Below are 22,835 nucleotides of genomic sequence, written 5' to 3'. Positions count from 1 at the left end.
TGCATTGTACTGCAAACGCAGCGGTTTTACCGCTGTGCGGATATGCAACGGCAATCCGCAGCAAAACCGCAGCAAATCCGCCCTGTGTGAACCCAGGCTAAAAGGTACTTAGAATAATCATGAAACCAAAGTTACATGTTAAAACAGTCAAGTCGGGCTCACTCGACCGTAAGAATAAAACGCTGTGAGGGTCACAGCTCTAGAGCCGGCGGTGACCTGGCATACTGCCGAGCATGGCGGCAAAATTTACCTCGCATGGCAGCATATCTCATGCATGCTGTTATGCGCAGCACACCTGATTTTTTTGTTGCTGTTTATATTTTCTGACAGCATGTATAGAGAACAATGGTCTCTATCTTGCGTATTTACGCAGCAAAATAGAACATGCTGTGTTCATTTTTGCGCTCGCATATTACACAATTCTGACATGGTAATGTGATCAGAACTGCGTAATGCAATGTAATTGATTGCCTGCGTGTCACCTCGTATACAACGGGTGTACAGCGCACACATAATATGCGGTAATCGTATGCCTATGTGTGCCCGGCCTCAAACTAATCTTTAAAAAGATATAAACACTTTAACATATGTAGACTATACTAAAGATAAGAGACATCACTTATGGAGGAGAAGCACTGACATCGGTATTGGTTATCAAGTCAACACGTGTCTGGAATAGGATTATGTGAAAACTATATACCAACATCAAACTTGAAAGCCATACATTTAGGCTGGGTTCACATGGGGCAGAATTTCCATGAGGAAAGTTGACATGGCAATTCCCCCCGTGGCTCCTAGTCCCATGATTAGCCAGCAAAGTGGATGAGATTTTGCAAAAATCTCGTCCACACACTGCGGCCAAGCCGCACGAAAACTGAGATGCTGTCAATTCCGCAGCATGCCAATTCTTTTGTCGTTCCCGCAGCAGCCTGTCTCCTCTCTGTGAGGAGAGAAAGCCACAGTAGAATGCCGACGACGAAACCACTCCAAAATCAGTGGCTAAGGGCCACGGGTTTTGAAGCTGCGCTTTTCCAGCGGAATTCTCCCAGTTTTTCGGTTTGGCTATTCCACGAGAATTCCGCTGAAATTCCGTCCCATGTGACCCTAGCCTTAGGCTTAAAGTCAGAATGTATACGAAATAACCGAAAACCAATACAGATAGTATCCCATTCAGCTGTAAAGAATATTAACAATAGTCAGCCAATGAAAGAAATGAAGCTAATAAGAACTGCAAGTATTCACTCATAGGGAATTAATGTATCTAGATGTTTATAGGACTAGATATAAGTAAGATAATGTAGTGCGCATGGGAAGACAATTTTCTAAGCTTTTTCTATAATTATCTCTATTAAAAAAACACTACAATCGGCCCCCCATCCAGCTTGAAACGGTTGCTTCAAAACACCATCATTTACTATTCAATAGAGATAAGGTACAATATGTAAACTGGAAATAATAATAATAATAATCTTTATTTGTATAGCGCCAACTTATTCCGCAGCGCTTTCAGGCATGGATAAATGCAAAACAATACAACAATTGCAACAATTACAATGTGAGGTACATTGGGTTAGACACAAATGGGTTGGGGGTGGTACAGGAGGTGCAGGGGTTGGGGAACACAGGCAAAAGGAAATTTTATGTACAGATCATTTATCAGAAGGCAAAACAGGGTGGAGCACCATAGGGAGGGGCGAGGGACTAGGTCAGGAGATTTGGTATGCTTCCCTGAAGAGGTGCGTTTTTAAGGCACGTCTGAAATTTCGTGCATCGGGAATTGTCCGGATGCCTTGGGGTAGAGCATTCCAGAGGATGGGTGCTGCTCTGGTGAAGTCCTGTAGGCGAGCATGAGAGGTTCGTATTACAGGGGTGTTTAGTCTGAGTGTGTTAGCCGATCGGAGTGAGCGGGCTGGGTGGTGTACGGACAGGAGGGAGGGGATGTATGGTGGCGCAGCGCCATGCAGAGCTTTGTGAGTGAGGTAGAGGAGTTTAAATTTAGTTCTGCAGTGGATGGGCAGCCAATGCAGCGACTGGCATAATGCAGAGGCGTCTGAATAACGACTGGATAGAAAAATGAGTCTAGCTGCTGCATTTAGTATGGATTGGAGTGGAGCAAGTCTAGTGCGGGGGAGGCCAATGAGTAGCGAGTTGCAGTAGTCAAGCTGGGAGTGGATGAGGACAACCACGAGCGTCTTTAGCATGTCCGTGGTTAGGAACGGACGTATTTTAGCAATATTTCTGAGGTGCATGTGGCATGTTTGGGCCAGAGATTGGATATGGGGGGCAAAGGAGAGGTCAGAGTCCAGTGTGACCCCAAGGCATCGGGCATGCCGTCTGGGGGTTATGATGGTGCCAGACACTGGAATGGAGATGTTGAGGGGAGGTCGGTTAGAAGGTGGAAAGACAAGGAGGTCAGTTTTAGAGAGGTTTAGTTTGAGAAAAAGGGAGGACATAGTGTTAGAGACAGCGGACAGACAGTCGGTGATATGTTGGAGGAATGGTCCAGAGATCTCACGAGAGGAGGTGTATAGTTGGGTGTCATCAGTGTAGAGATGGTATTGGAGGTCAAATTTGTGGATGGTTTGTCCAATTGGGGCAATATAGATAGAGAAGAGAAGGGGACCAAGGACCGAGCCCTGGGGTACCCCAACAGCGAGAAGAAGTGGAGCAGAGAAAGAACCAGCAAAGGAAACACTGAAAGAGCGGTCAGAGAGGTAGGAAGAGAACCAGGAGAGAGCAGTATCCTTTAGACCAATAGAGTGGAGCATAGTGAGAAGGCGATTATGGTCGACAGTGTCAAATGCTGCAGACAGGTCAAGGAGGATTAGTAGGGAGTAATCACCTCTCAACTTTGCAGTCATCAGGTCATTTGTTACTTTTGTAAGGGCAGTTTCGGTCAAGTGTAGAGAGCGAAAACCAGACTGGAGGGGGTCGAGGAGCGAGTTGTCAGAGAGAAAGCGAGTAAGGCGGGAGTAGACCAGGCGTTCCAGTAATTTGAAGATGAAGGGGAGGTTTGAGACGGGTCGGTAGTTGGCAGCATCAGTTGGGTCCAGGGTTGGTTTTTTAAGCAGAGGGGATATAATGGAGTGTTTGAATGAGGAGGGGAAAGTGCCAGAGGTTAGAGAGAGGTTGCAGATTGTAGTGAGGTGAGTAATGAGAGCTGGGGAAAGGGAGCGGAGGAGGTGAGAGGGGAGAGGGTCGCTAACGCAGGTGGTGGGGCAGGCAGCAGAAAGGAGCCTGGAGACTTCTTCCTCTGTCGTTGGTTACATAATGGGGATATCGAACTGTCCCCAGTATCTGTCTTAGGCCATGTGGATTTCGGCATGCCTAATGCCCCATTTAGACACACTGATTATCGCTCAAAATTCGCTCCAAGGCCATTGTTTGAGCGATAGCCATTGTGTCTATAAACACGCGCCCGTCGTGCAGTTTTCGTTAACGATTTGCTCATCGTTGTCTTTCAGTCCACTTAAAATCCATCGTCCGGCCGTTCTCTTCTTGTTTGGTTAAAATGACATTGTTCAGCGATTTGAGGCAAGTGTTTAATCCTTTGGTGGGGCGTACCTTCAGCCGTCTAAAGGCAGAGCGATTGGCTGTCGGGAGGACACAGCTTCGATTTCAAAATAGTTGGGAAACGCCTACACTAGACATTGTTTTATTTTTCACTAATTAGCAAACTTGACACATACAGGATTCTTTTAAAGGTCAATTCAAAAAACCTATGTTTTTCCCTAGACACAACTGCACATTCTTTTAGGTCACTAATAGGTCGATACACAAAACTACAAGTACTGACACAGATGACCAAGATTATTTACATCCCAATGACAAGAATACTATCCTTTGTACCACCTGATTTTGTTTCATATAACTCTTTCACAATAAATTATCATAGATCGCCTATAATAGGCGTCTTTTTTTTTCTTTTATATAAAATACAACTGGCGTTCTTTCACTGCTAAACAGTCAGGTTTTTTTTTAATACCAGATAAGCACAGCCACGATTTTCTTGAGCCAATACAGAGAAGCTCTTATTTCCATTCACTAAATGCACACACCTTTCAAACAAACTATCGCTTAATTATTGTTTAATGCAAACACTACACAATAATAATACAATGACTGAAATGCCCGGCCGCTACGTTCATTTTCCAACGATTTTCGTTTGGTTAAAACGTCTGTCTTTTAACGCAAAACCATTGCTGACGTTTGATCGTTATACTGAATTTAGAGCGATAATCGTATCTGAATGGGCCTTAATTCTTTGTCTTCCCCTTGAGTAAGCAGTGCTAGATATGAATTAAACATCATTAAACTCTTATGTTTATGACCAGCATCACTGTCCTTAAGCTGCCCATACACATTACAACTGTGAGACCAATCATTGTTCGTCCATCACATATTTCTCTTGGCTGCTCTATACATGTGGATGTTCGAATGCTTAGGGAGGTAAGCCACAACCAGACAAGCTCTGGCAACGGCCTATCTCCTGGTCCTGGGCAATAAAAGGATTAGGCCTTGAAATTCATTGTCTGTAATCCTTCTTTGCCCTGATACCATCTGTCAGGGGAAAGTTGAGCTGTCCCCAATGAACATCAAAGAGTTGTTCAACCCGGCCGTCATCAGTGGGTTCAGAAACTAAAGTCTAATTTGTATGGTAACCTTTAATCTAAATGTAAACATGTGTTTGGGGGGTATTAAATGGATAAACTGCTATTGACTAAAAATTATTACTTATAAAGTCTGTCATACGCTACAATTATGAGAAACAACACAAATAGGCAATTTGAGTAGGCAGTTTGAGTGCTATATAGCTAAGTATACAGTTGCAATCCAAATTATTCAATCCCCATTGCAAATTAAGCTTTTGCCAAATTTAGAAACTTTCAGCAGTTTGCAAAAAAAAGGAATCAAGCAAGAACAAATTAGCTTAACAAGACTAAAATAACAAGTGGTTGCTTCAAATGCTACAGAGAATGATACTTTTAAAGGGACACTCCAGTGATTTAAAAACAAATTCATTCATTATGAAACTGTTTTTGTTCAGATGATCATGTGATGTCAATTTTGACCAGCTCAGATCTGCTTGGGATTATGTATTTATTTCCTAGTCAATTTCACAATCTGTGTTATGCTGTTACGTGGATCTACCACGGAAACTGCCTAGAGGTGGGCACAGGCACTCATATAAAAGTTACTAATGATGATCACACAGCTCCTGTCACACTGTTGTAATAGTGGAGATCACAGCTTATCATTTTGACTGTAATCTTATGGTCTGTGGCTTATTTATGTGAATATAGAAGGTAATGATAATTAAACTGTACCCTCAGCAGGCAAAAATGGTATAACCTCAGCTAATGCTGTGCTGATGCATCATGGGATAGATGTGAAACTGAAAGTAAAAAATCTCAGCTTCACGATAATGCCTGATAAGTATCAGACAGGGGGCTGTATTGCAAGAAACTGATTGGAAAACACAGAGGAGACCTCGAGTGTGACAAGGATTAAGGTGATAGGAACAGGCATCGAAAAAGGTGTTTTCGACGGAGTGGCCCTTTAATGACCGTTACAGTCTCAGAATTATCCAACCCTTTCATGACAGGTACGTTTAGTACTTAGTAGAGCACTCTTTTGCTTTAATGAGCTTCTGCACATGTAGTGTATAGCCAAACACTAGCTTCTGACACATTCCTGAGGAATCTTAGCCCATTCACTATTGGCAGCTGGAAGCACAGTTCAGAGTCAGAGTGCCTTCATGATCGCGATATCGCTGCATTTTTTTTTACCGCAAATGTCAATAGGACTTTCTAATGTTAAAAACACATCACACAAAAATCGCAAGTTTGTACTATTGATATTCACGTTAAAAAAACGCAGTGATATCGCGATCACAAGTGTGAAGGCCCCTCACTCTGAACTGTGCTTCCAGCTGCATCTGTAGGAACATTTAGTGCCTTTGCAATCTTTTTGCAAGGTAATACTCTATTCTCTTAACTTGGAGTATAACAAAGCATTACAAATCCTCATTCTAATGACCAAATGCAATTACAGTTGTAGGAAAAAAAGTCACACCTTAGATGAAAAGACTCTGCAGCTTCCATTGTGAAAAAGAGAAACGGGGAAAAAAGAGTGGAGAATTTCTCGCACACAAGCACACACATCCACCCACATAAACACAGAAACATACAGTTGGTTGCACCTCCACACTTCTACATCTACATTACATATTAATCACTTTGTAATGCAAAGCAAGCAGTGACTCCACATGATCAATGTTACTACTTAAAGAGACTCTGTCGCCTACTTTTAGCCCTATCATCTAAGTTTAGAGGCTTTAAGTGTGTGACCCGCTGAGTCTGGGGATGTGTTATACTTACCTCCCATGTCATTTCCTCAGTGTGAGAGCTGGAATCCGCTGCTCAATGCTTCGAGCGGCACGACTAAAGCCCCATTTACATGGGACGACTGTTGGACAGTACCGTTGGTTTGCTGCCGGGGGGCTGGAGGAGATTTCTCTCCTCGCTCTCTCCCCCCGCCCCTCTCCATTCACTTTAACAGCGACCGTTGTTCACACTGTACGATCATCATTCAGGATCATCACTCATCATTTAGGCTGCATAAAATCCTAAACGATGAGTGTAAATAGCAGCCGTTCAGTACTGAACAGCCGCTGTGTTAAGTGAATGGAGAAGGGGCGGGGGAGAGTGAGGAGTGAAAACTCCTCCAGTCGCCTCGGCCACCTCAGAGAGCCAGCAATACTCGCTCCTGTACAGCAGCATGGGAGCAAGAACACAGAGACGAGTGTCGAGCATCGTTTACCTGACATTCGTTCCATGTAAATAGGGCTTTAGTAGCCCATTATAAAACTAGGATGAACAGACTACTTAGCGCATCCTCAATGCATAGAGTGGCAGCTTTCAGCTCTCAAGACTGGAGAAATGACAGGGTAGGCGAGTATAAAAGTTACATCCCCGAACACAGCGGGTCAACTACTTTTAGCCCATAAGCTTAGTTTATAGGGGTAAAAGTAGGTGACAGAGTCTCTTTAAACAACTGTTACAGTCAAGTTGATCCATTTAAACCTTATTTTCTCACATTTTTGAGGACATTTCCTGTTCATATATAGAATTTCGTACAACAGGATGTAAGAATTAAAGGGGGTCATTAGAAAAAAAAAATCAATACTTACCTATTCCTCCCCAGGCAGTCATCGTACCGCATCTTCTCCTCAGCAATCTTCTCCTGGGTCTTCCAGTCCTCCCAGATCCTCTTCTTGCTGTTTTGGAGCATCCGTTCTCGGAATTCTCCTTCCTGCAGAGCAATGAACGCTATGTCACTAGTTACTTAGCGTTCACTGCCTAGCAGGGAATGCAGAGTTGTTGCTGAGACTACGCATGTGCGCTGTCCCCCCGCAAGTGTTCATATACTATTTCAATGGGACTGCGCACATGCGCAGTCTCTGCAATAGCTCGTCATTCCCTGCTAGGCAGTAAATGCTACGTCACTAGTGATGCAGCATACATTGCCCTGCAGGAAGGAGAATGCCCGCAATGTACCCTTCTTCACAGAAAGAAGAGGATCCAGCCAGCTAGAGGTGAGGTGATCCGGGGGGACTGCAGGACCCAAGAGAAGATTGGCAAAGAGAAGATGTGGTAAGAAGACTACCTGGGAAGGAATAGGTAAATAAAGATTTTTTTTTCTAATGACAGAACCTCTTTAACTAAGTAATCTGTAGATTTCTCAGTTCATAATTATCATTTTACAGACATAAAAAGTAGAGATTTGAAAAGGAGCTTTTCTTGCATGTTCTGCCCCAAATTCCTAACAGATACACTTGCAGTGCACATAGTTGAAACAAATTAAATAGTTATATTTCTAATGTGCAATTAAACGTCACATTCAACAAAGCCCTAACTAGTCTAAGTATCTGATGTTTCATCTCAAGCACACCAGATGCAACTAATGAAGCCCTTGATTAGTTGCATCGAGCATACTTAAAGGGGTTGTCCCGCGCCGAAACGGGTTGTTTTGTTTTTCAATAGCCCCCCCGTTCGTCGCGAGACAAACCCGATGCAGGGGTTAAAAAAGAAAACCGGATAGTGCTTACCTGAATCCCCGCGCTCCGGTGACTTCTTACCTTGTGAAGATGGCCGCCGGGATCTTCACCCTCGGTGGACCGCAGGTCTTCTGTGCGGTCCATTGCCGATTCCAGCCTCCTGATTGGCTGGAATCGGCACGTGACGGGGCGGAGCTACGAGGAGCCGCTCTCCGGCACGAGCGGCCCCATTCAGAAAAGAAGAAGACCGGACTGCGCAAGCGCGTCTAATCCGGCGATTAGACGCTGAAAATTAGACGGCACCATGGAGACGAGGACGCTAGCAACGGAGCAGGTAAGTGAATAACTTCTGTATGGCTGATAATTAATGCACAATGTACATTACAAAGTGCATTAATATGGCCATACAGAAGTGTATACCCCCACTTTGTTTCGCGGGACAACCCCTTTAATATAACACCTCAGTTGTAAATGTGTGCTCTTATAAGGCATTCTATTCAGGGGTTGAATAATTCTGAGCCTGCAGTAGTCATTAAAAGTGACATTTTGTGTTGAATGTGGAGAAACCACTTATTATGCTAGTTGTGTTGAGCTTCCTTGAAGATAAGGTAGAATGAAGGTTTAAACTCGAAAAACACACATGGAAGCTTCAGACTATCCCCAATGACTGTCTTTGGGAATGTTGTATGTCAACATGCCTGATCCTTTGTCTTTTCCTGGAGTAAGTAGTTCTTGTTTGATAGTTTTTTTTGCAAGTAGCTGAATGTTTGTAAATTTGGCAAATAAATCTAATTTGCAATAGTGGTTGAATGATTTTCGTAGCAACTCTATTATCAGTAAATCACTGCTGATCTTGCTGTTTATCAAAAACATCTTGATCTTTATATGTTTGATTGTTTATTTAGATTATTAACCCAAAAACAGATGATCAGCGACACCGTTTGCAGGAAGCTTGCAAAGATATCCTCCTGTTTAAGACCTTAGATCAAGTAAGTATATTATTCCCAACTAAGTAAATCAGACATACTATATATATTTGTATTATCCTGTAAAATGCTTTCGAATGTGTCTTACATACATAGAAGACAGCAGAAGCAAAAATAATGTAGCATTAAAAAAATTAAATTGTAATGTGGTTAGCAGACCTGTGCACCTAACAGAATATCTATTACAATGGACAGTTTTTTGTTTCTCATTCCATTACATAAGTGGCCACACAAGAACAGATACATGACGGTAGATTAACCCATTGATCCACATATAGTAGTCATTTTAACGTGTTATCTAGCCACTGTACAGACATCATCTGGATACTAAATGCACAATGTGACCACTTTTAGGCCTCCTGTCCATGGCCGTGACGGAATATCGCTAGCGATATTCCACCGCAGTGGAGCAGCGGAAGCTGCTGTCAGGTCTCCGCGCTGAGCCTATTTGACAGATAGGCTCACAGCAGAGAATCACGACATGCCGCGATTTGAATCCCGCGAGTAGAGAATCGCTATGATTCTCCGCTCGTGGACGTCAGATTATCGCCACGAATAACGCAATGAACTATTGCCCGTGGACAGGAGCCCTTAGTATTCAGCTTTCCTGGATACTAACTATGTCTCCTAGCATTCGGATGTCCCCGGTCTTACAATAGAGCTGAACAATGTAACAACTGAACCATTGTAAAATAATAGATGTAAAGCAGCTATTAACACAATTGAAAATACAAAATTAGTGACCCATCAGTAGGTCACAGAGGCAGAAGGTGATAATACCCATATGATAACAATGAAGATAATGAAACTGAAGATAATGAAACTGACCATGGAGACTGGAGCAGATAGCATGGAACGGAAATAACAACCAATAAAATGTTATCCCTAATGCTACCTCTCCCTATGCCTTTGATACTAACACTAGACACCTCTGTCTGTAAGTAGTCTTCTGTTATCCCCACTAGTGACCCTATATGAAATACTATCCCTGAGAATAAGAGGGCACTAAGGGACAGACAAGAAGTCAAACAAGAAAGCTAAACAATGAACCAATGCTAGGCAGATACAAACAGGGAATGAGCAGACAAAATCTAGAGGCTAGGAAACAAGATTGGACTAGACAAAACCAAACTCATAGTTCACTGAAAGTTAGTATGACGTCACTGTATGAGATAAAGCAGCAGTCCAAAGTGCTAATCTAAAATGGTGACCATAATAATTTTTATTGGTTAGCTTGCTCAATCACCTAAGGAATCTCACTGGATTAAGGCCGCCTGCACACGGCAGAGCCGGATTCCGTAAGCGGAGTTCTGCCATGGAATACATGCTATTCATCACAGAAACGAATTGTGATTGTTTGCGACCGTGCGGCAAAAAAAATCACAAGCAGGTGATTTGTCAGAAAGTTGCTCAACTCCCTGGAAAAACTCTTTTATACAAAAGTTTAAATGCCCAGATGACATTCTCTTCTGCCTTTGTGGTGGTGAGACCTTGGAATCGCCTTCAGAACAGCATACTGCTCTCTCTGCTTAGTAGAGCAATGAACCTGCCTATATCCAATACCCTGGCTACTGCAATGGACAATGGTGTGTTCTTCCCTGAAAAAAAACCTGTGCTCCACTGTCTTTTCCCCGCATTCCTGCTTCCTTTTATTCATTTTGTTATGTTGTCTTCTAGAAACCTGCGAGCTATTCGCGTTAAAATCCGTGCCCATCCGCAATGTAATTGTGGATGCACTGCAATTCAAACGCTTCCATAGAGATCAATGGAGCTTATCAACGTGGAATCTGCGCAAAAATAGAGCATATATCACCTCTTTTGCTCCTGTCCTCCTTCTTCAGACTCGCTGCACCCTTGTAGTGAGGAGGAGACTTGAATGGAGCTATGGCTGCGCATGCACAATGCTGCTTCATTCATTTCAGTAGGGCTGACGGAGATAGCCAAGTGCTTTGTACTTGGCAATTTCCATTAGCCCCATTGAAATGAATGGGTGCGGCCAGTGGTCCATTCAGTCTGACATTATTGCTATGGGGGAAGCGACTCTGCAGTGACAAGAAGAAAGGGACACTGGGCCCCTGTTCTCAGAATCGGTTGGGGTTTTAATATGACTTAAGCAGGCCATGCATATTGAATTAATGTTGGCTCAACACACTGATTTCAGTGGGATCGGTCAACCATCTAATGGATATGAGAGCCTCCCAACTCTCCCCAGATGGCAAACATTGGGCGAGAGAGGGATTTGGCAGTTGAATTTCAACATGCTCTGTTCTCAAGGAGATAAGCAGCTGTCAAACTTGACTGGCAGCGGCTTCTCCTCTCCACATTCAGAACACCGGCATGTTCGGCTGAGCATGCATGTGTATCAGGGAAGAGTTTAATGTCAGTCGACAGCTATCTTAAAGGTATGGCCAGCTTAATTAACGCTCTGCAAAAATATACCCATCTACAAAATGTTGTCTTACCACTTTTGGTAACATTTTTATTGCAATCACTGTTTTATTGTCTAATTGTGTTTGAGATGTGTGTAATATTCTGTGGAGTACACCATGCGGAGCACTGCTTTACTGTTATATTGTATGGGCTTTCTCTTTTTCAGGAGCAGATGTTTCAAGTATTAGATGCAATGTTTGAGAAGTTGGTCAAAAGTGGAGACCACGTAATTGATCAAGGTGATGACGGGGACAACTTTTATGTTATTGACAGGTACATAGTTCTTAACTTTTCAGGAAAGGAACCAAGTATGACTATTCTGTGTCCATGACTAGCCTGCATTCGTTAGGCATGTAGGTAATCTCCCTATGTCTGTATTGAACTATACTCACACCAAGAAACATTGTCAGACAGTGTCAACTTAGGTCAGGAGGCACGTATGAAGAATCCAGTTTATTTCGGGCTGAAAGCAATGAAAGCAATTGTGATAAGAGCAGAACAGCAATAAGAGAGTAACTTGTGGGGCATGACAGTTTCTACTGTAAATGTTGTGAATTCAAGTATGCCTGCACAGAATAAAAAACATTTATAGTTGCATATGTTTTTAGTAGCATTTTTAACATGATTTAGCTTTTTTTAATATACCATGCTGTTAGGTTGATCCATCTATCATGGTACTTAAAGGAATTCTGCCACCAGGTACATGTTGTCTGAACCATGGGCTGCATGAACATGGGACAGGTATGCCAACGCTGCAGTATTTCAGAATGAACACACTTTGAAGTTTGACTCAGATCTGAGCTCCAAGTCACGGGGACGGGCTGTGCTGGCGGCTCCCTGCTCACATCATGCAGTGACAGCTCCTCTTCCTGCTTATGTATATGGATAGAGCTGTCAGTCGACATGAAGCAGGCGGGAAGAGATTAGCATGTACCACCTCTGTGACTCGGAGCTCAGCTCAAAGTCAAACTTTAAAACATGTTTATTTTGAAGCGTCGCGGCCTTTCAGAGTAAAACGTATATGGTGTGATGAGCATACCTGTCCTTGGCTGGTGCTGCCCGTGGTTCAGGCAGCATGAACCTAGTGACAGAATGCCTTTAATAGGCTTTACAGGGATTTACATTCTGTTTACTTCTGCCACCGGCACCAGTGTAAAATGGTCTGTAATGTCTTTTCAGAGACAAGATATTTGTGTTTTAACCCCCGAAAGACCAGGGTGTTTTGGTCCTAAAGCACCAGACATTTTTTCTGGATTTTACCTATGTTGGGGTTTTACTGCCCTTTTTTTTTTCTTCAGCTACCAAAATTATTTTTGCTGCATTTTTTACCTGTGACATGTAGGGCTTTTTTGTTATATCTTTTCACTGACTTTTGTTCTCTTTTTTAGTTTTACTGGGGGTAAAAAGCAAAATAAATGATTTTTTTTTTAAATTTATGGATGTTTATTAGGATATTAAAATTAGTATATTTACGCTAAAATAAAGTACGGGAATGGGTTCTTCATTTTGTTTCGGATGTTTTGATATACAATTTATATAGTTTTGGATTACAGGGTGCATATGGCAACGGTGTTGGTTAGTATCGGTGGTGGGTCATTTTCTATTTTATGTATATATTTTTTTGTTTTATTCTGTAACTGTTTTCACTTATGTAACAATTTTTTTAACCTCTATGTCCCCCATGATGCCATATAAGACCTCGGGCTGTCATTTACATTGACTTTAAAAAAAAAAAAAAAAATTTTATACTTTTCCACTGTAGCTGGGGCATCTATAAAAGCTCCAGTTACAGGGGAAAGCAGTAGTCACTAACAGAGCTTATCTGGGTCTGCTGTGCCAAGGGCTACCTGACAGTCACATGATCGCTTGTACTACGTAGTGCTCATTGAGCGCTATGTAGTCTGGAATCACAGAATAGCCGAAGGGGAGTATATTGGGCTAAAAGTAAATAAGGGCTGATAAATACCAAATAAATACAACAGTATAAAAATATACCAGTAGACGGACAGGGGTATGGAGTCAACCCCTGAGCCTCTAGTCACAACCAAACGAGAATGAAGTGCAACAGCATAGGTCAGCTAAAAAGGATCATCAATGATGTTGTTTGTGGGATCGAAAAATTGCTGACCAAAGTTGTGCCCCCAAAGTAGATGGTAAAAGACACACACTGTGTGACCCTAACGACGTTTGCAATAGATATTGTGGAAAAAACACCTATTCCTCAGAGGAAAAAAGATAAAAATGTTCTAATAACTAATAAGGCCCAGATCCTAAGACAAATTTACTGGGTCCCAAACTAGGTGTGGAAAAAAAGACAGAGGAACCAACAAGAGTTCACCTGGCTGTGAGGGTAGTCAGGATGAATAGCATTAATGCATGATGTCATCACATAGGCCACAATAGAAGCCGGTCAGAGGGCATGATATAGATTTGAGCTAATGTAAGCTCACAAACAGATGGAAAAAAGGGGTCTTGGCTGTCCATCTGTTTGTGAGCTTATATTAGCTCAAATAGCAGCCAGTCGCAGCACAGCTTTCATTTCTAATAGTGCTCTTGAAAAATAAAACCTGCGCTGTGATTGGTTGCTATGGGCCATAAAGAAAGTTTTTCTTTTAGACGGTTTGATAAATCTGGTCCAGTGTTATTTAACATTTGCTGTTTCTGTCCTGCGTATCCGTCTTCAGTGCAGAAACCTGCAAAGGAACGGATAGAACCATAGGGTTCAGTATGTGAGATGGAGACCTCTTTAGTCTCCTTTTCACATACTTTTTGTCCCTGCCAATCTTTTAAACTGGATAGAAAAGCACTGAGTTCAGCTTAGCTTTCTGCACAGAAGACGGAAACAGGGAGGGAACCAGCAGTCGATTGTTTTGTCATGTGTAAGGCTCTTTTCATACTATTTCTTTTACAAATATTAAAAGATTTCTTATGGATATTTTTTTCTTAAAAGGGTATTTTCATCGTAGGATATGACATCACTTTATGACCACCCTTAGGAACCCCACTAATTCTGAGAGGAAAGAGCTGTAGTGCTGCCCCTTTACTGTTTGCACTTGCACAGCGGCACTCCTAGCCACATGGCTGTGCAGAGAACTGCAGCCAACGCAGTTTACTTGAATGCTAATATATGTGCTTGACAGTGTTTCAATATGCTTTTTCTTTATTCTTTTTACAGCGGGACATATGACATTTATGTAAAGATAGACAGTGTGGGAAGATGTGTTGGTTGTTACGACAACAGAGGAAGTTTTGGGGAGTTGGCATTAATGTATAACACACCTCGAGCTGCTACAATTGTCGCTACATCTGCTGGAGTAATATGGTGTCTGGTAAGTACCGCTTTAAAAGCTATGGAAACCTTTGTATATGAAAAATCAATACACATATCTAACTAAGTCCCTGAGTTTTTCTTCTCATGCATTTAGAAAACCTTATACTCGATTTGTAGGCTTTTCTACATTCAAGTTTCTGACTTGGGGGAATTCCCAGCACTGAGCTCTCTCATGAATGCACACAAGCTCAGCTCCTGTACTGTTAGGTTTTCATTTTTTAATGGAACAGATAGCACAGTCTGCAGCGCTGTTTGTTCAGTAAAATAAACAGAAACCTAAGGGAATGGAAGCAAACTGGAAGCTTTCCGCTTGCTGTCCGTTTTTTGAAAACCCATTGAAATCAAGGAAGAAAAAAAAACATTTATTTCTGTCTCTCTGTTCCATGTTTGAAAAATATTAATGACAACCCTAATGGAAGTGTAATTGCACCCTTAGGGGGGCTTCACACGAGCATGTTTTTGTGTGTGCGTACGCACGGACAAAAACACGCTTGTATTTGCAACATTGCATTCCCTATGGTGTGTCTGTACTTTACAGGTGCGTGCCTGCAAAGATAGGACATGCGTGCACCATTGGGAATGCACACATTGTTTTCAATGGAGCCGCGGCTGCTGCCGGCAGCTTCATTGAAAACAATGCTCTGCCGGCACCCCTGCATTTACTTACCTCTCCGCCGCTGCCGTGACCCCTAGGGGGATGAAGAACACATCTGCCGCATGCGGCAGATGTTTCCTTCACCCCCGCTAGTTAAAAGAATTCCCTGCTGCTGCATCTGCCACATCTGTGGCAGATGCAGCAGAAGAATTCTTCAATTCTCTACCGCAGCTGTCACGCATGACAGATGCGGTAGAGAATCCTGCTGCTGGCATCCCCGTGATTGGATTTCAGGGAAGGGCTTTAAACATAAGCCCTTCCCTGAAAAGCCAATAAAAGTAGTGTAAAAAAATTTTAAAAAGCATACTCACTAGAGATGAGCGAGTGTACTCGGCCACGCCCCTTTTTCACCCGAGCGCTGCGATTTTCGAGTACTTCCGTACTCGGGCGAAAAGATTCGGGGGGGCGCCGTGGGTGAGTGGGGGGTTGCAGCGGGGAGTGGGGGGGAGAGGGAGAGAGAGAGGGCTCCCCCCTGTTCCCCGATGCTACCCCCCGCTCTGCCACGCCGCCCCCCGGCGCACCCGAATCTTTTCACCCGAGTACGGAAGTACTCGAAATCGCGGTGCTCGATCGAGTAATTACTCGAAGCGAGTAGGTTCGCTCAAGTCTAATACTCACCTTTCTTCAGCTGCCCGGGCTCAGCCGCAACTTCTTGCGCTGTCCCCGACTCTGTAGTTCTGAGTTATCAGCAGCCAGGGACTTGAAATCCCCGCCTGCTGGTAGCTCTGATTGTGGTTGGCTGAGCGTTTCAGCCAATCACAATCAGAGCTACCAGCAGGCGAGGATTTTAAATCCCCGGCTGCTGATAGATCAGCAGCGCTACAAAGCCGGGGACAGTGCGAGAAGTCGCTGCTGAGTCCTGGCAGCTGGCAATGGATTTCAGGGAAGGGCTTCATAAGCCCTTCCCTGAAAAGCCATTTAAAATAGTGTAAAAAAAAAAATACTCACCTGCCTTCAGCTGCCGGGCTCAGCTGCGACTTTATGCGCTGTCCCCGCCTCTGTAGTTCTGAGCTTTTAGCGGCCGTAGATTTAAAATCCCTGCCTGCTGGTAGCTCTGATTGTGATTGGCTGAGCATACAGCTCAGCTGAAGGCAGATGAGTATTTTTTTGAAAACTATTTTAAATGGCTTTTCAGGGAAGGGCCTATGAAGCCCTTCCCTGAAATTCATTGATGGCTGGCGGGGATCAGCGGCGACTTCTCGCGCTGTCCCCGGCTCTGTAGTACTGCTGATCTATCAGCATGCGGGGATTTAAAATCCTCACCTGCTGGTAGCTCTGATTGTGATTGGCTGAAGCGCTCAGCCAATCACAATCAGAGCTACCAGCAGGCGGGGATTTCAAATCCCCGGCTGCTGATAGCTCAGAACTACAGAGCTGGGGATAGCGCCAGAAGTCGCGGCTGAGCTCTGGCAGCTGAAAGCATTCATTTGGCGAGAGCTGCCTGTGATTGGCTGAGCACCTCAGCCAATCACATTCCGCTCTTTCAGCAGGCGGGGATTTTAAATCCCCGCCTGCTGATAGATCAACACCGCAGTGCAGGGGACAGCAGGAGAAGACGCGGCGGCAGCTAAAGCAAGGTGAGTATCTCTTTTCTTTGTTTTTTAAACCACTTTTACTTGGTTTTCATGGAAGGGCTTATATTTAATGTCCTTTCCTGAAATCAATTGAAGGGGTTGCCGGCAGCAGAATTCTCTACCGCAGCTGACGTGTGACTGCTGCGGTAGAGAACTGAAGAATTCCTCTGCTGCATCTGTCACAGATGTGGCAGATGTAGCAGTAGGGAATTCTTTTAACTCTTTTAGTGGGGATGAAGAAAACATCTGCCGCGGCTCCATTGAAAACAATGCACGGACCTGCATTCACGCGAATTTTTGCTCGTACATGGGTGTGCACCTATGTACGCACAAAAACACGCTCTTGTGAAGCCACCCTTAGGGCTCGTTGAGAAGATCGCTATTTTCGCTTGGTTGCTATAGAAGCATTCACATAGACGATTGTTAGATGCACTGAATCAGCGCATCTAACAAAGTTCAAACTCGCATGTCGGCTCTGAGGTGCGTGCAAAGACAGGACATGTCCTATGTTTGCTGCGTGCTTTCCATAGACTCCTATGGGAGCATTGAAAGCACACAGCACGCACCTCGGATTGTGTGAACATGGATTGTGTGAACCTATGGAAAAAAGTGTTTCAAAATTATAAAAACACTGTACTCCTCCTCAACCTAAAGCAAACCTGGTTTGGCGCCTCTACTGTTGGGGATAGATAAGTTCCCATTGGAATACAGAACGATTATCTGCTATATAATACATGCAACCCGTCTTAGCACACAACTGGAAAAGCTCCAGAGTTTCTTCCATAAAATACAGTGGGGGAAAAAAAGTATTTAGTCAGATACCAATTGTACAAGTGCTCCCACATAAAAAGATGAGAGGCCTGTAATTGTCATCATAGGTAGACCTCAACTATGAGCGACAACATGAGAAAACACATCCAGAAAATCACATTGTCTGATTTTTAACAAATTTATTTGCAAATTATGGTGGAAAATAAGTATTTGGTCACCTACAAACAAGCAAGATTTCTGGGTCTCACAGACCTGTAACTTCTTCTTTAAGAGGCTCCTCTGTCCTCCACTCATTACCTGTAGTAATGGCACCTGTTTGAACTTGTTATCAGTATAAAAGACAGCTGTCCAAAACCTCAAGCAGTCACACTCCAAACTCCACTAAGGTGAAGACCAAAGAGCTGTCGAAGGACACCAGAAACAAAATTGTAGCCCTGCACCAGACTGGGAAGACTGAATCTGCAATATGCAAGCAGCTTGGTGTGCAGAAATCAACTGTGGGAGCAATAATTAGAAAATGGAAGAGATACAAGACCACTGATAATCTCCCTCAATCTGGGGCTCCACGCAAGATCTCACCCCGTGGGGTCAAAATGATCACAAGAACGGTGAGCAAAAATCCCAAAACCACACAGGGGAACCTAGTGAATGACCTACAGAGAGCTGGGACCAACGTAACAAAGGCTACCATCAGTAAGTAACACACTACGCTGTCAGGGACTCAGATCCTGCAGTGCCAGATGTGTCCCCCTACTTAAGCCAGTACATGGCTGGGGCTGACTGAAGTTTGCTAGAGAGCATTTGGATGATCCAGAAGAGTATTGGGAGAATGTCATATGGTCAGATGAAACCAAAGTAGAACTGTTTGGCAGAAACACAACTCGTTGTGTTTGGAGGAGAAAGAATGCATCCAAAGAGTTGCATCCAAAGAACACCATACCTACTGTGAAGCATGAGGGTGGCAACATCATGCTTTCGCATGATGTTGCCACCCTATGCTTTGGGGCTGTTTCTCTGCAAAGGGACCAGGATGACTGATCCGTATACATGAATGAATGGGGCCATGTATTGTGAGATTTTGTGTGCAAACCTCCTTCCATCAGCAAGGGCACTGAAGATGAAACGTGGCTGGGTCTTTCAGCATGACAATGATCCCAAGCACACCGCCATGGCAACGAAGGAGTGGCTTCGTAAGAAGCATTTCAAGGTCCTGGAGTGGCCTAGCCAGTCTCCAGATCTTAACTCTATAGAAAACCTTTGGAGAGAGTTGAAAGTCTGTGTTGCCCAGCAACAGCCCCAAAACATCACTGCTCTTGAGGAGATCTGCATGGAGGAATGGGCCAACATACCAGCAACAGTGTATGCCAACCTTGTTATATAACAAAGTATTAAGATGAACTTTTGTTATTGACCAAATACTTATTTTCCACCATAATTTGCAAGTAAATTTGTTAGAAATCAGACAATGTGATTTTTTGGATGTGTTTTCCCATGTTGTCTCCCATAGTTGAGGTCTACCTATGATGTCAATTACAGGCTTCTCATCTTTTTAAGTGGGAGAACTTGTACAATTGGTATCTGACTAAATACTTTTCCCCCCACTGTAAATAGCCTTTATAGTCTCATCCAACTGCACCTATGCAAAAATGCTGACAGACCAAAATGGAACAATCGATTCCTTTATATCCAAATGGAACATTTGTCTGACAAATCATCCCTCAACTAACTAGCATACAAATCCCTCCTCATACCACCCTTCCTATATCTCCATGCCTTAACCCCCCCTCTTTCCCTAACAGATCCATTTGCCATAAAATAAAAATCTTCAAGTGGTACAAATAAGTTTCTAGTTTTTGGTTGATAGTTAATATCTAGTACTCAGGTGATGCACTGCATTAACCTGGCAACTATTTTCTTTTCTTTTGTAAGAAGGAACATTAGTCTCATTACTATTCAGCAACACATTGCAGTTTTAAAATATTTATGTCGCGGTACAGAATTGTAATCTAACACAACAAATATGTCAACTTCCTTTTACTCTCTGTTTATTATAAAACCCAATAAAAATTATCGAAAAGAAGTAGCCCGTTCACGGGATCTTTTCAGCACTAAAGCAGCGCTGTTTACTCATAGCAGCGTGAAAATAGCGCTAATTTGAATGAGCCCTTAATGCCAGCTATTGATGACGGAGATTACTCCAGGGATATCGTTCCTGCGTGTTAGGTAGTGTCGCACATAGGGGCTGCATGCTGGCGAAAAGCCCCGCTAGCTGGGTTTTGAAATAAATCTATTGGCTCTACAATTTTGGCAGAAATACTGCAGTTTTATCTGCAAGACCACACAGCTATTAACATGATTGTAAATAGTCACGTGTTCTTAATTCCTTTAACCCTTTAGAGACTGGGTTATTTTGTGTCCTAAAGGGGTTGTGTGATTACAAAAAAAGCTTTTTATGTATAGCAGGTGGCCATGGGGTAAAACAAAATAAGAGGGCATACTCACCTGTCTTTGTCCCCGGGATACAACTTAGCAGCTCCAAATGCCCCATCCCAGGTACCTGGCACAGACGTCCTCTGGAAGTCACGTGACTGTTGTAGCCAATCAGAGGCCGCAGCATCACTTTCTGAACTCCTGGTTTCAGCACTCGCATCATGGGTGCAATGATGCCAGGAGTTTGGGACGGGATGCTGCGCCCTCTGTTTGGACACAGCCGTCACCTGACTTCCAGAGGACAAGGCCACAGGAGCCAGTCAGTTGCTTTCTTCCTGGGGGGGCCAAAGGCAGCTGAGCATGCCCTCTTTTTTGTTTTCCCACATGGTCAGCTATTATTATTTTTTTGTAATCACACAACCTCTTTAATGATCAAGCAGTTTTTCTGTTTCTTATATTCAAAGTTGCTTTCAAAGAACCATAGCATTATTATTTTTTTTATTGACATAGCCACTTTGTGGTACATATAATGTATTTTTTAACTTTTAGTAAGTTTTTAAAGGGTTGGGAAAAAAATCCTAGAAATTCCACCATTTGCTTTGTTAAATGGAATTCACTGTACGGTGTTAATGATCATATGCTACTTTTATTCTTCGGGTCAATGCAATGAAGGCAATATTACATTTAGGGCTCTTTTTCACGGCTGTAGGTGTTTTTATTGCGCCCAGTGGCATCGTAAAAACGTGCTGACAGACGCACAAATCTAACTTCTGTGCACCCGTTCAGACGGCACAGGCCCCAGGGCATACACGCCGAGCCCGCAATGCCGTTGGGCCGCTCCTCCTTCCCACTCCCCGGCTCACCACCTCTCTCCTCCTGTCTGGCTGTTTGCAATGGGAGGGGGTGGAGCTAAGCTCCCGCATCTTGCCAGCAGCTTAGCTCTGTCCCTGCCCTGCCCCCTCATTGCAAACACTCGGAGAGAAGGGGGAGTGAGTTTAGCATCAGATCATAGCGTATATTGGCCAGCCGTGAAAACGGCGGCCGATATACGCTCGTGTGAAAGAGGCCTTAGAGTTTTTTCTGTGTTACTACTTTTCACAATAAAAACATTTTAAAAAAAGTTACATTTGCACTGCCACATTCCAAGACTTATAACATTTTTAATATTTTCACCAATCTAGCTGTGCAAGATCTTTTTTTTTCGTCAGTTTCCATTGATGCCATTTTGGAGTACTTATGACTTTTCGATCACTTTATAGATGAACCAAAAACAGCAATTATGGCATTTTTTTAATAACACTCACCATGTGGTATAAATCATATGTTAAATTTACTATTTGGGTCATGCGATTATGGCAACACCAAATTTATTTCTGTATTACTTTTTAAAATCGTTGCATTTGTGTCACCCCATTCCACAACCCATAATATTTAATTATTTTGCCAAATGAGCTGTGTGAGGTTTTGTGCATTACAAGACAAGTTGTAATTTAAATTAGTACCATTTTGGGTTATATGTAACTTTTTGATCGTGGTGTTTTAGGAGGTGGACGAATGAATAATAGCAATTCTGGCATTGTTGTTTTTTTTTACGCCGTTCACTGTGCAGGATAGCGTACATGAACATTCTCATAGTACAAATCATCATGAAAACAGCAATACCTAAGGTTTTTTTCATTTTAGCCATAAAGGTCTTTGGGTTTTTTTGTTTTTCTTTAGGTAAAATGTGTTGTTTTTTACTCTATTTTTTAAATCAAATTTTGACTTTCTTTATACATTTTTTTGCCCATCAATGGAACTGGAAGATGTGTTTGACCGTTAGTATACTACACTGTACTCAATAGAAATAGTCTCAGCATTTGGACTCTCAGCAATCAAAACCTTTGATATGCGTCAAATGTTTTTTTAAAGCATAGCTACGTTTAATGTATTTTTAGTCTCCTCAAAGTTTAAGCACCATCAGAAGTCAAATATCAGGAGCAGTATCATAATGGCCTCGTTAGGTCATTTCTTGTGCAGCGAGAACCACAAATAAGGATTCCCCGCTCCTTTAAAATATCTGTCTCCAAGCTATCCATATTTAGGAGGTATGTTATCTGGGTAATCACTTCTTTGAGAGTTTGAACTGAATCTTGGAGCCAGGACACACTTTTTTTGCTACCAAATGTATTACACGAATGATAATAGGAACCTTTTGTCCCTTGGCATGTGTTGAAATAAATTGACCTTTGTAGCCTAAGGAAGATCTATATGTCATGTATGTCCAACGAGACACTTCACTTCACCCTAATTTTTTTGCCAGCTGGGCATGATCTAATACTAAGTGCTATATTGGTCTTTGGTTCTAGGCATTTAGGACAAACCACCAGTCAAGTAGGTGCATTGGCATGTGGGGGTATATTGAAACCATGAATTGCTGTAAGTTTAAAATATGACCCCCTGCATGTCTCTTGAGGCAATGCTGAATATGTAGTAAAGTATTTAAGTGCCAGGGGTATGCCAAGCTGGTTTCCAAAACTTTTGTGGGTAATACTGTGGTATTACTGTGGCATCACGGACTGATTTTGTGACCACTGCTAATGTGGGGCCATACCCTCAG

General features: G+C 42.9%; 1 protein-coding gene across 2 annotated transcripts in view; it reads left to right on the top strand.

Annotated features, from left to right (window-relative positions):
- PRKAR2B (protein kinase cAMP-dependent type II regulatory subunit beta) overlaps nucleotides 1-22,835 on the top strand; it is a 106,693-nt gene that overhangs the window by 65,852 nt on the left and 18,006 nt on the right. For both annotated transcript variants that reach the window (XM_066591938.1, XM_066591939.1), the window contains exons 4-6: nucleotides 8,965-9,048; nucleotides 11,642-11,748; nucleotides 14,651-14,804. In XM_066591938.1, the coding sequence (XP_066448035.1) occupies nucleotides 8,965-9,048; nucleotides 11,642-11,748; nucleotides 14,651-14,804 (345 nt within the window). The remainder of the gene's footprint in view (nucleotides 1-8,964; nucleotides 9,049-11,641; nucleotides 11,749-14,650; nucleotides 14,805-22,835) is intronic.

This window comes from Eleutherodactylus coqui, chromosome 2, assembly GCF_035609145.1.
Source record: "Eleutherodactylus coqui strain aEleCoq1 chromosome 2, aEleCoq1.hap1, whole genome shotgun sequence".
NCBI classification, from domain to species: domain Eukaryota; kingdom Metazoa; phylum Chordata; class Amphibia; order Anura; family Eleutherodactylidae; genus Eleutherodactylus; species Eleutherodactylus coqui.
This window is presented reverse-complemented; position numbering and strand designations above follow the sequence as displayed.